Raw genomic sequence first — 12,586 nt, forward strand, 5'->3', positions numbered from 1 at the left:
GTTGTGTGCACAGCCCTGATCATGCAAGCCAACCTCCCATCCATGGACTCTGTCTACACTTCTCGTTGCCATGGAAAGGCTGCTAACATCATCAAAGATCCCACCCACCCCAGTAATACTCTCTTCCGTCAGACAGAAGATACAGAAGCTTAAACACACGTACCAACAGGTTGAAGAACAGCTTCTCCCCTGCTGTTAGTAAGACTGCCGAATGGACCTATCTAATTTCAAATCTACTGTTGATCTTGCTTTCGTGCACCTCCTGTATGCCTTGCTCTGTCCAAACATCCTATGATCTGTACATTCTTGTATGCTATGATCTGCCTGTACTGCACACAAAACAAAACTTTTCACTGTACTTAAGTACGTGACAACATATCAAATCAAACTCGAAGTGTCTCTGCTATACCTTTGTATATGTATATACTGTTGTCTGTCAGCGACAGCCAACATAAAGGACAGGTAATAATAACCAATCTGGTTTACTATCAACAATACTTTCATGGTGCTTGTTGAACCTAGCCTTAAATTTCAAATAATTTTAAAATTAAACATATTTTAAATTTCATCTTGGGATTTGAGCGCATGTTCCCAAAACATTAGCGTGGGTCTCAGGTTAGTGACATTACCATCACATCATTACCTTCCCCACTCAATATCCTTCACCATGGGCTCTGTGGGCAGGCTGCGTGATATTACTGACTTGGGAAAAAGTGGATCTGGGGTATCTGCCAGAAAGACATGTGAAATATCTCAGGGTTAGGGTTAGTAGCTGTCTTTAACGGCCCCAAAGAGGTAGCAGATTGATACAACTGAACTGTTTGCACGGTGAATTTAGAGGGTAATTAAGAGGCAACATGGTAATGGTGTGGGGCTGGACAAGACTGGGTTCAATCAGCAAGTTTCTTTCCCTGAGGGGAATCAGTGAACCATTTGACTTTGTAAACAAAATCTGAAGCCTGCTTTTGATTTTCAGCTTTTTCCTTTCAGAATCTGAATTGCTGAACTGACATGTCAAGGTTTAAACTCTTAGTCTCTTCGTCCAATAACAATCATTACATTAGCATATCCACTGGAGTTGGCCTGGGGAGCATGAAGTGGAATAGAAATTTATTGTCATGTGTAATTTACACAAAAAAATTGGAGAGTTTTATAAGTCACCATACCACAATGCCTAAATTAATGACAGAAGTCATAAATAAGAAGACAATAAAGGTCAAAGTAATTAAATGGAACTAGATAAATTCTTCGGTGTGTTAACAATAGCTTGAAGCAATCATGAACAATGTCCCTCCAGCAGCATGCGTAATTGGGAAGAGAACGTTCCCAGTTTTAACTAAATTGGCTGCAGCTTCCATTGTAGTTCATTGGAAAAAGTAGTTGAGGTGACAGCACTTGAGGTTACTGTAGATAGGCTGATGATCATCATTTTTGCCCCTCTCCTTTCACTTATAATCGCAGATTAGTTGTGATTTCTAAATGGCAGTAATGGTCCAAGGGACAACTCATTCTTGTGCATAATTTATCCAGCCCAGTTCCTTGATTCAGGGTCCAAGGCTCACGAGGATGAGGTGATAGGTGAAGCAAAGAAACTGTCTCATAGAAACTCTTGGAGGTATTAATTTATTATTCAAGTAAAGACAATAAAACGGACAGACTGGTGCTCATCAGACAACCAGTGGGTTAGTGCAGTCATTACAGACTCCACCCTCCCCCCAACCCCAGTCAGGCCTTTCAGAGCAGATGGTCTGCCTTCGAATCCTGGTCAGGCCCCAGACGATTGAGTTCACTTGGGGCAGCAGCCACGACAGTACGTTTGACCCTTACCTGAACAGCTGAGGTTGGAAGGGGTGGCCGAGGGACAAATAAGCGAAGTTGTTCCTGAACTTAAGAGTCGTCTGCTGGAAGGAGACGTTGAGGAAGGGCTGGGTTTGGTTGAGATGTCGGCCATGATTGAATAGGCCAACACTTGGTTTAGGCTTAAAGGCCAAGAATGTTTACTTGAGCAAAGATCTGCTGGTAACTATGGAAACATACTCCGCTTAAAGGTCACGTCACTTGGGCGTTCACCTATTCTGAGATTTTACCACACTTTATTCAGCTTACAACCGACAGATTGTAAAGACAATTCAGCATTTATTACAGTGCAGAATTTATTACAATGCATTTGTACTGAGGGCAGCCACCAATTCAGGTCAGGTCACTGTGCTGTAATCACAATGGGCAAGAGTTCATCAGCTAACCCCACTCACACCCCCACTCACACACGCAGTCCTAACACTCAGTGATTTGAGGTAGTTGAACCTTCCAATTCAACCCAATTATTGGTTCACAAGCTGCCTAGTACTCCATCAATTCATCAGAAGAAACAAAAGCACGGCTTCCAAATGAGTACACAATACCCCTCTCTCTCTTAGGCACCTGACATTGAAGGGGCATATAGAACATAGAACATAGAACATTACAGCGCAGTACAGGCCCTTCGGCCCTCGATGTTGCGCCGACCTGTGAAACCAATCTGAAGCCCATCTAACCTAAACTATTCCATTATCATCCATATGTTTATCCAATGACCATTTAAATGCCCTTTAAAGTGGGCGAGTCTACTATTTTTGCAGGCAGGGCATTCCACGCCCTTACTATGGGCTGCTATCAGCTCAACTGGTTGGACTGTGGTTCTTACTTACACCAAAGGGAAGGGCTCAATCCTTGTTCTAGTTCTTGGGATTGGTCACTTCTGCTTTCCCTATTATCATATTGTGACATAATTGGATGAGCTATGCTACATTAACAGGAAGAACATGACGAGGGTGAGTGAGTGATTGAGGGGAAAAAAGCACAAATAATGACATTGATAAGAGAAAAGGAGAAGGCGAGTTTTGTTTTACATTGAGCAGGAGAACCAGATCAGAGCTGAAATGGCTGTGGTGCAGTTGGTTTGTGCTTCCTCAGGAAACAAGACACAGCTTTCATTTTTGTTACTCCCTGCACTCCACACCTCAGGCAGACACTGTGATCAACTGCTGCTCTTGGCACGGGCTTCGAGCTGCCTGTTTCAGTTGCCTTTCACCTCTCCCAAAACAGTCCGTAGGTTTGCTTTCACAGGCAGTGCCATCCATCCACTGCCTCATCTTAATAATCACTCACCACCAAGGGAGTATGGACAGTGAACACTCCTGGACAATTCCATCATAGGCAGGGATTAGAGCTCCTGCTAATTCTGTCTCTACCCAATATTGGCCACTGGTTGGCAATCAAGGAAATGATCTCTGACAGATTTGTGCCCATCCCAGTCCCAAGGTAAGAGTGCCCTCATTAGTCATGGTATCTTGAATGAAGCCAAGTTAACTGGGGGCACATCAACTAACCTGGCATACTACTTGGCAGCTTCCACTCTCCATGGGTTAATACCTGCACCCAACGCATAATCAGGAACTGGGGAGGGGGGTGTGATTGAGTAGCTTAGCTTGGCTTGACTTGCTCCCCTGAATCCAAGGCTTGGTCCAGAACTCTGCTTCATTTAGAATATAGAACAGCACGTGTAATGTGAGGAGAGAGGATAGGGGTAGGGAAAGAGAAAGGGAAAGGTAGAAGGGCAGAAACATGACAAAGACACGTTTCACATTTATTTTAAAATAAAAGTACTCTGACAGAAAGGGGCAGTTAGGGAGAGGCAGCCAGATGTAGCTGACCAGTCAGAGGGTGCGTCTGCAGCCGGATCCGATCCACCTCTATTTCTTCTTCAGGGCTCGCTTGCCCTCTCCTTTCTTCGGCTTCCCTTTGCCTCGCAACTTTCTGAGTCGCCTCATTTCCTCTTTGAAATCCTCGTGCTCATCCCTGCAGTGACAAAAGACAGGAGACAGTGTGGCAGGCGATCTGAGCAGAGCAGCACCGTTTCACTCTGATCCTTTGACACAACCGCTGGCAGACAGACATTCAGTTCCTCTCCAGATTTCACCAGGGTCGTACTTTGTTATTACTGCTTTTGTACACCATTGGCTTTTCTAGGGCCCACAATTTCCTCACAGAAACACTGGCTGCCTAATTGTGCCACTGTTGCAGGGGGATATGTCACATGGCTTCACAGAAACAGGAGAAGCTGATTGGCCCAAGATGACTCCATCAATTGCCTCATGACCAACCAGCATCTTAACTCAATGACCCTCAATACCCTTACCTCACAAACCTCAATCAGCCGAAGCTTTCAGCTCACCCTCTCAGTGGCGTTTTGGGGGATCTTTTGCGATCATTTCTGTGAAGCCATATTTCCAGCCTTCACCCCCCCATAATGTCCGGATTCCCTTTTCAAGGGCCTGCCCTCTTGCTCTGGGATGCTGCAACCAGAGGAAATAGTTTCCTTCCAAATACCCCATCAATTCAGCAACTCCGTGACTGCTGTATCATGCAATTACCAAGAGGACACAGGGTGAACGTTGATCTTTTCACATGCAGCAATTCATTGGACTCAAAATACATTTTTCCCTGTGCAGATGCTGTTAGACCCTGCTTAGTCTCTCTCGATTTCCAACAATCACAGTTTTTTCTTGTTTTATTACCGCCTGGTTGAGCAGCTGAACCCACCTTGTGTATGAGACCACAGTCCATGTAGCACAAACAGCCTTTAAGTTTATCCAGAAAGACAGAGGCCACACTCAACACAAGCCACATTTTGTCTCCATGCCATCCAACAGAAATAAAATGAAGTGCGGTCATTCCAATCATTTCCCATTGAGATAGTAGGTTTGCCTCATTTCCCAACGCCAAGTCTGACCAGCAGGAAGTCTCCGGCTCAGGGCATTTTATGAGGATAGCAACAATGTAGGAAGTGCTGTTTCTACAAAAGGAAGAACATCTCACAAACAACAGGTTCTGCCACGCTCGGGCATTCTGTCAACTGGGCAGAGAGCAGGGTGGCGAATACCAGAAAGATACAGCCAACAAATCATAACCTGTTTTTTCAGATCCTCTGCTGAAGTCTTAAACTTTTCATAAGGACACAAACCTCTGGCAGAAGGCTTTTCGGCATAAAATGCCATTGTTAGCTTGGTTTGCTTGTGGCCTCGTGAATTTTATTTTCTGTTATGTTATTTGTCTGATTGCAGTGCTGAGCACTTTGTTTAGTGGAGGAAGCGGAGTTAAATGATAACAATCAAATTCGTTGCTGCATCTGAAAATCAATTCCAAGCACTTCACTGGCAACGTGGTGAACACTTAACACGGACTAGGCCCGAAATGGAGTACAACATGGCCAATACTAACACTGTGATCTCCAGCACCACCATTTCACATGACGAGTGTTACTTACTATTCAGAAGGACCTCCAGGGGAGGCAATGGCCTCATGTTATCATTGCTACCTATGAACCCAGCAACCCAAGTAATGTTCTGAGGACCCAGGTTCAACCCCCACCAAAGCTGATGATGGAATTTGAATACATTAAAAATCTGGAATTAAGGGTATAATGATCCACTGGATCATTCCGGAGAGAGATGACTCAAGCAGAAACCCCTGCTGCATATCCCTCTGACTCGGGAGAACTTTCCCAGTGCGTGGCCAAGCCAGGTAAATTCCCAGGAAGCTCAAGTTTAGGCTTCACAGGAACAGTGTCCCCATGCCCCTCCCTGAAGCAAGCAGGTCTATTGTTTTAATCATTGGCAATGGGGCTACACAATCCTCATGTTAAGGAAGATCCCAAACTTTCCCCTGGAATCTGCTCTGAAAGCCAAGGCCCAGATCGGGGCACTGGATGGAAAGTGTGCATCTGTACCTCTCCAGCAAGTTCATTCTGAAATCCACTGGATTCTAAGTCACATAAATTAATGCTAACATCTTTGATTTTCTTTTTCAAAATTCATAAGTTGCAACTTGTTTGGCAAAGTGGCACAGTAGTTAGCACTGCTCCCTCACATCACCACAGACCCCGGTTCAATTCTACTCTCCAGTGACTGTCTGTGTGGAGTTTATACATTCTCCCTGTGTCTGTTTGGGGGCTTCCCCCGAGTGCTCTGGTTTCCTCCCACTGTCCAAAGATGTGCAGGTTAGGGTGGATTGGCCATGCTAAATTGCTCCATAGTGTCCAGGGATGTGCGGGCTAGGTGAATTAGCCATGGGAAATGCAGGGTTACAGGGATAGATTGGGTGGGTGGGGGATTTGGGGTGAGATGCTCTTCGGAGAGTTAGTGGGGACCCGATGGGCCGAATGGCTTGCTCCCACACTGTAGAAATTCCATTAACTTCCTTTCTTCCCTCCTGTTTCTTCCTACCTGGTATGCTTTTGTAGATGAACGAAATAGCAAAGCAACTCCCTTCATTTTGAACATCTGTTAATCAATTCTACCCTAGATTTCATCTTAAAGGATTCTGCTCTGTCTAGACTTCTCATGACTAAGTTAAAACTTCTCTTCTAGACGGTGGCAGTGGGGCTGTTCCCCAGTCTATTTACTTCAAAAATTGCAACCTGGACAGCAGTGTTTGGGGAACACCCTTCAGCCTAACTCAGCAAGCAACAGGCACAAAAAGGGAAAGGAGTCTCAAGCTTAAGAGGGGAAAGCAATCATCCTTTAAATTCACCTCCATTCCCTTTTCTGTGACAGTTTAAACTAACTTAGTAGGAGATGGGAACTAGAAGGACAGGCAAGGTGTAGAAAAGATTTAACAAGACAAATAGTAAACAATACCAGGAAGGGTCAGAAAAGAGGGAAGTGCAGTAATGCCTCAGTTATATACTCAGTGCATGTTTGTAAATGCACGAAGTGTGGTACTACCAAAACATAAAATGTCCAAGCTTCGCATCTTGAACTCATCAGGATAATTCACAACAAAAACAGAAATTGCTGGAAGATCTCAGCAGATCTGGCAGCATCTGTGGAGAGAAGTTAGAGTTAACGTTTCTGGGCCAATGACCCTTACTCGGAACTGTCTTCAGAACGCAGGAAATGCTAATGTAAAGGAGAAAAAAAAAAATCTATGAGAGGAGGGTGTTGATTGGTTGGCAATTGGATCTTCTAACCACACTACTAATATTACCCCCTGTACTATGAACTCCTGCTTCACTCAATAACAGGTAACGTAGCACCCTATCAACCAGCTTCTGGTTTTTCTAAGTGCACAACTATAACATTTTTGATGATTAATTCTAACACCTTCCCCACGACACATATCATGCTAACTGACCTATCATTTCCTCCCTTCTTGAATAGAGGGGTACTACATTCAGATGGACCCTTTCCAGAATCTAGGGAATTTTGAAAAATTATACAAACCTTGGGGTGAAGTTCATAGTTAATGAAGTTGGAGTCACAAATAGATAGTGTGGTGAAGAAGGCGTTTGGTATGCTTGCCTTTATTGGTCAGTGCATTGAGTATAGGAGTTGGGAGGTCATGTTGTGGCTGTACAGGACATTGGTTAGGCCACTTTTGGAATACTGTCTGCAGTTCTGGCCTCCCTACTACAGGGAAGATGTTGTCAAAACTTGAAAAGGTGCAAAAAAAATTTACAAGGATATTGCTGGGGTTGGAGGGTTTGAGCTATAGGGAGAAGCTGAACAGGCTGGGGCTATTTTCCCTGGAGCATCGGAGGCAGAGGGGTGACCTCATAGAGGCTTATAAAATCATGAGGGGTATGAATAGAGTAAATGACAAGCTCCTTTTCCTCGAGGTGGGGGAGTCTAAAACTATAGGGCATAGATGCAAGGCAAGAGGAAAGATTTAAAAAGGACCCAAGGGGCAACTTTTTCACACAGAGGGTCGTGCGCGTATGGAATGAGCTGCCAGAGGATGTGGTGCAGACTTGTATAATTACAACATTTAAAAGGCAGCTGAATGAGTACATGAATAGAAAAGGTTTAGAGGGATATGAGCCAAATGCTGGCAAATGGGACGAGATTAATTTAGTATATTTGGTCAGCATAGACGAGTTGGACCAAAGGGTCTATTTCCGTGCTGTACAACTCTATGACCCTATACATCCTCAACCTAATCACTCACCTCTTAAGACTGTAGGAGGAAGTCCATCAGGGCCCGGGGGCCTATCAGCATGTAGCTCCATCAGTCTTATCAGCAATGCTTTCCTGGAGATTGTAATTGCACCAAGTTCCTCTCTACCCTCACCTCCTGATCTATAGCTTTTATGGAAATGTTTCACAATTTGCAACAAGCAAAGCACTGACCATACCCAACCAGCCTGTGCTTTCAAAACTCCAATGTCCCCCAGTCGATGTGATTCTGCAAAACAGTCCTGAGTGTGTCATGAATTAAGCTGAAAATGAATTTAGGATTGTCATTTGGGTTCACAGTGTGGCGTCCTCACATACCCTAGAAGTTAGCTATATTATCACACAGGGTCCTGTACCTTGCAGATTAAAATAACTCATACACATTCCACTTGTTCAACTCAGCAATTCTCAGCCATTCTAATCATTTCTTGGAATAATGCCTTGACCAAAGTCAACTGCCTTGTTTATATTCTAACAAGTTTGCTAGTTAATTGTCAGTCATCATCTAACTTGTGTACTTTCCATGGCAACACCTCTACCAATCCAGAATGCACTTGCAGATGACACATAACCTGGAAGTATTGTGAACTTAGGGCGGATATCAATAGACTTCAAGTGGACATAGACAGGTAGTCAGGTGGCAGATGAAGTTTAATGTGGAGAAGCTTGACATGAAACTGCTTAGTAGGAATAACAAAGAGTGCCAATTTAACCTGGATGATACATTCAAAAGTGAGGGCAGAAGTGGGGTAACTGGGGCTATATGCATACACTTATTTGTGGTATGTCTGGTTGATTGTGAATTAGACGTGTCAGCCCAGGCCTCTTAAAGAGGTGGAATGCACAAAAGCAAGAAAGTTGTGACGAACTTTTTCTAAAATAAAGGTCTCGGCTGGAGAATTGCATCAGGTTCTCAGCATCATACTTTAGGGAGGATGCGATGACATTAGACAGGGTGCTGAAAAAATTGCCATGAAAGACACCAGAGACGAAGGAATTCAGTTACATGGAGAGATTGGAGAACAATATCTCCACCTAGAACAGAAGGTTTGGAGTAGATTTAACATAGGTGTTGAGGATCATGAGGAGTCTGGACAAAGTGGATAGACAGCCTGTTCCTATTCGAACGGTTGAGAACAAGAGGGCACTGATTTAAGGTGAATGACAATAATAAAACAAATAGGCAGTGATGCAAAGTAAGCTATGCGTAGCAGTGAGCAGTTTGAATGTAGTCTATTCTGCCCAGACACTGATAGAAGCAACTTCAATTGTAGCTTCCACAAGGGAATTGGATAAGCACCTGAAGAAAATAATTGCAGGCTAAGCGGGGGATACATGTAGGAGCTGGACTGACTGATCTGCTCCAGCAGAAAGCTAGCATGAATATGACTAGTTGAAAGACCCTCCTGTGGTCTGACCACTGCAACTCTATGCTCAGCTGCGCTAACATTACCAACGTGTCAAATTTAATTTCGTAATCTCTCCAGTGGAGGGCCTTGTGATGTTTTCCTTGTTTAAGGTGCTACATAACCATGAGCTATTTGTTTTTGTTAGAAGTGTTAACAGCTACTCAAACCATGAGCACTGGATGTTCCACATAAGAAAGGATGATGTGTCACTACAGATACAGCCCTTAATACAGTAACAGATTGCGGTATTAAGTTTCAAACTTTTTTAAAAATGGGATCTTACTTTAGATATAGACAACTTGGTTCAATCGTATCTCTTAATCAATATAAAGTGTGTAGGGGCATTCTTAAGAATGAAATTGGGAAGGCAAAGAAGGGATAGGAGATAGCAATTGCAGATAAGGTTAAAGATAATCCAAAGAGATTTTACAAATACATTAAGAGTAGTAGCGTAACTAGAGACAGGGTGGGGCCTCTTAAAGATTAAGGAGGTTGTCCATGTTGAAGCCCAGGAGATGGGAGAGACACTAAATTAATAGTTCACATTGGTTTTTACTGTAGAGAAAGAATGCAGAGAAATAAACTCTGAAGTTTTAAAAACAGTTCACATTGCAGAAGATGAAGTTCGGAACGTCTTAAAGAATATGAAGTTGGATGAATCTCTGGGACCTAATGTACCCAGAACACTGTCAGAAGGAAGAAAAAAAATTGCAGGGCCCCTTGCAGAAATATTTCCATCATCTATAACTATGGGGGATTGCCTGATGACTTAAGGGTGGCTAATATCAAGCTTTTGTTTAAGAAGGGTTGTCAGGAAAAACCAGGGAATGGTAGACCTATGAGTCTGACTTCGGTTATGGGCAAGTTGTTGGAGGTGATTCTAAAAGATTTATAAACATTTAGAGAGGCAAAAAAAAAGATTAGGGATAGCATGGTTTTGTGCGAGGAAAATCGTTTTTCACAAACTTGATTGAGTTTTTTTGAGGAAATTTCCAAAAAGATTTGATGAGGGCAAAGCAGTACTTGAAAAGGTTCCACATGGTAGACTTATTAGTATGATTAGGTCACATGGGATTCAGGGGGAGCTTGCCAATTGGATACATAATTGGCTTAACGGCAGGAAGCAGAAAGTAATAGTGGAGGGTTGCTTTTCAGACTGGAGGCCTGTGACCAACAGTGTTCCATAGAGATCAGTTCTGGATCCTCTTTTGTTTGTCATGTATATAAGTGATTTGGATGAGAATATAGAAGGCATGGTTAGTAAGTTGGTGGCATAGTCGACAATGATGGTTTTCTAAGATTACAAAGGGATCTTGATCAAATGGGTCAACGGGCTGAAAGTGGCAGATGGAGTTCAATCTGGACAAATGCAAGGTACTGCATTTTGGTACAACATACAAGGATAGGTCTTATACAATTAATGGTAGGGCCTTGGGTAGTGTTGTAGAACAGAGGGACCTAAGGGTGCAGGTACGTAATTTTTTGAAGTTTGCGTCATATATAGACATGGTGGTTTAAAAGTCTTTTGGCACACTTGCCTTCATTGCTCAGTCCTTTAAAGTATAGGAGTTGGGACGTCATGTTGAGGTTGTACAGGACATTGTTGAGGCCTCTTCTGGAATTCTGTGTCCAGTTCTGGTCGCCCAGTTATAGGAAGGATATCATTAAGCTTGGGATGGTTCAGAAGAGATTTACCACAACGTTTCTGGGTATGGAAGGCTTGATTATTAATAAAGGCTGGGACCTTTTCATTGGAGCGTAGGAGGTTGAGAGGTGACCTTATAGAAGTTTATAAAATAATGAGAGGTATAGATAGAGTTAATGGTAATTGTCTTTTCCCTAAGATCGATGATTTCAAGACTAGGGGTAAATTTTTAAGGTGAGAGGAGAGAGATTTCATACACGTGAGAGACAAATTTTTTTACAGAGGGTGGTTTACATGCCATTTTTGCCTGCAAAAATAGTAGACTCGCCCACTTTAAGGGCATTTAAATGGTCATTGGATAAACATATGGATGATAATGGAATAGTTTAGGTTAGATGGGCTTCAGATTGGTTTTCACAGGTCGGTGCAACATCGAGGGCCGAAGGGCCTGTACTGTGCTGTAATGTTCAATGTTCTATGTTCTATGTGGAATGAACTTCATGAGGAAGTGGTGGATGTGGGGTACAATTACAACATGAATAGGAAAGGTTTGGAGGGATATGGGCCAGGAGCAGGCAGTGGGACTAGTTTAGTTTGGGATTATGTTCGACGTGGACTGGTTGGACCAAAGGGTTTGTTTCCGTGCTGTATGACTGTGACTCTAATCCCTACAGTGTGGAAGCAGGCCATTTGGCCCATCGAGTTACACCAACTGTCCAAAGAACAGCCCAGCTCCCACCCTATCTTTGTAACCCTCCATTTCCAATGGCTAATCCACCTAACCTGCACATCCCTGGGTACTATGCGCAATTTAGCATGACCAGTCCACCTAACCCACACACCTTTGGACTGTGGGAGGAAGCCTGAGCACTCGGACGAAGGCCATGCACACGAACACTTGCCTGATGGTGGAATTGAACCTGGGTCCCTGGCGCTGTGAGGCAGCAGTGCTAGCCACTAACATCTGCTGCAAGATACCAAGCACAGCACTGTAACCATCCATGAGTGGGTAGAACTTAATCGAGAAAGTAACTCAGAGGGAGTGTGATTACCTGTACAAACCGAACAATCGCAGCTTCTTCATGAGAGCATAGTACTGATTGTGCGCAGGGTACCAGTCATAGACCTGTTTCTGCAGGGCTAGAGGCTGCTCGCTGAACAGCTTCACCACCTTCATCGAACGCTCATCAGTGGGTCGCACAACCTCGTGAAAGATCTGTGAGCTCAGGCGCATCATACGCCGTGCGTAATTCGACAGCATCGACATTATAGCTTCACCAAAATGACAGCAGGCAGCAACTACAGGAGAAGTAACAAGTCGATGGTGAGGGAAAGCACCAGTGTTAACCAATATTAACTTTCAGAAAACAAAACTGAACTACAAGCTGCAGGTATCAAACTGACGAAGATACACATTTCATTATTCACCATCAGCCCATTCATTATCCACTGAACTGTAGAGACAGACCCATACCCACCAGTACAATGCACTGTTACACAGTGACAGACCTGTCCCCACTAGTATGTACCCCAGTGTT

The 12,586-nt window shown here is 43.7% G+C and overlaps 1 protein-coding gene across 1 annotated transcript in view; it reads right to left on the minus strand.

The window, feature by feature from the left end:
• Positions 1 to 2,076: 2,076 nt before the first annotated feature.
• Positions 2,077 to 12,586, minus strand: part of mrps33 (mitochondrial ribosomal protein S33) — a 10,732-nt gene continuing 222 nt past the window's right edge. Inside the window, exons 2-3 of the mRNA XM_020536059.2 lie at positions 12,101 to 12,347; positions 2,077 to 3,837 (exon numbers count right to left, since the gene is read on the minus strand). Of these exons, the coding sequence (XP_020391648.1) occupies positions 3,732 to 3,837; positions 12,101 to 12,315 (321 nt within the window). The 5' untranslated portion in view covers positions 12,316 to 12,347 and the 3' untranslated portion in view covers positions 2,077 to 3,731. The remainder of the gene's footprint in view (positions 3,838 to 12,100; positions 12,348 to 12,586) is intronic.

The sequence above is a fragment of the Rhincodon typus genome, chromosome 18, assembly GCF_021869965.1.
Source record: "Rhincodon typus isolate 14 chromosome 18, sRhiTyp1.1, whole genome shotgun sequence".
Taxonomy (NCBI): domain Eukaryota; kingdom Metazoa; phylum Chordata; class Chondrichthyes; order Orectolobiformes; family Rhincodontidae; genus Rhincodon; species Rhincodon typus.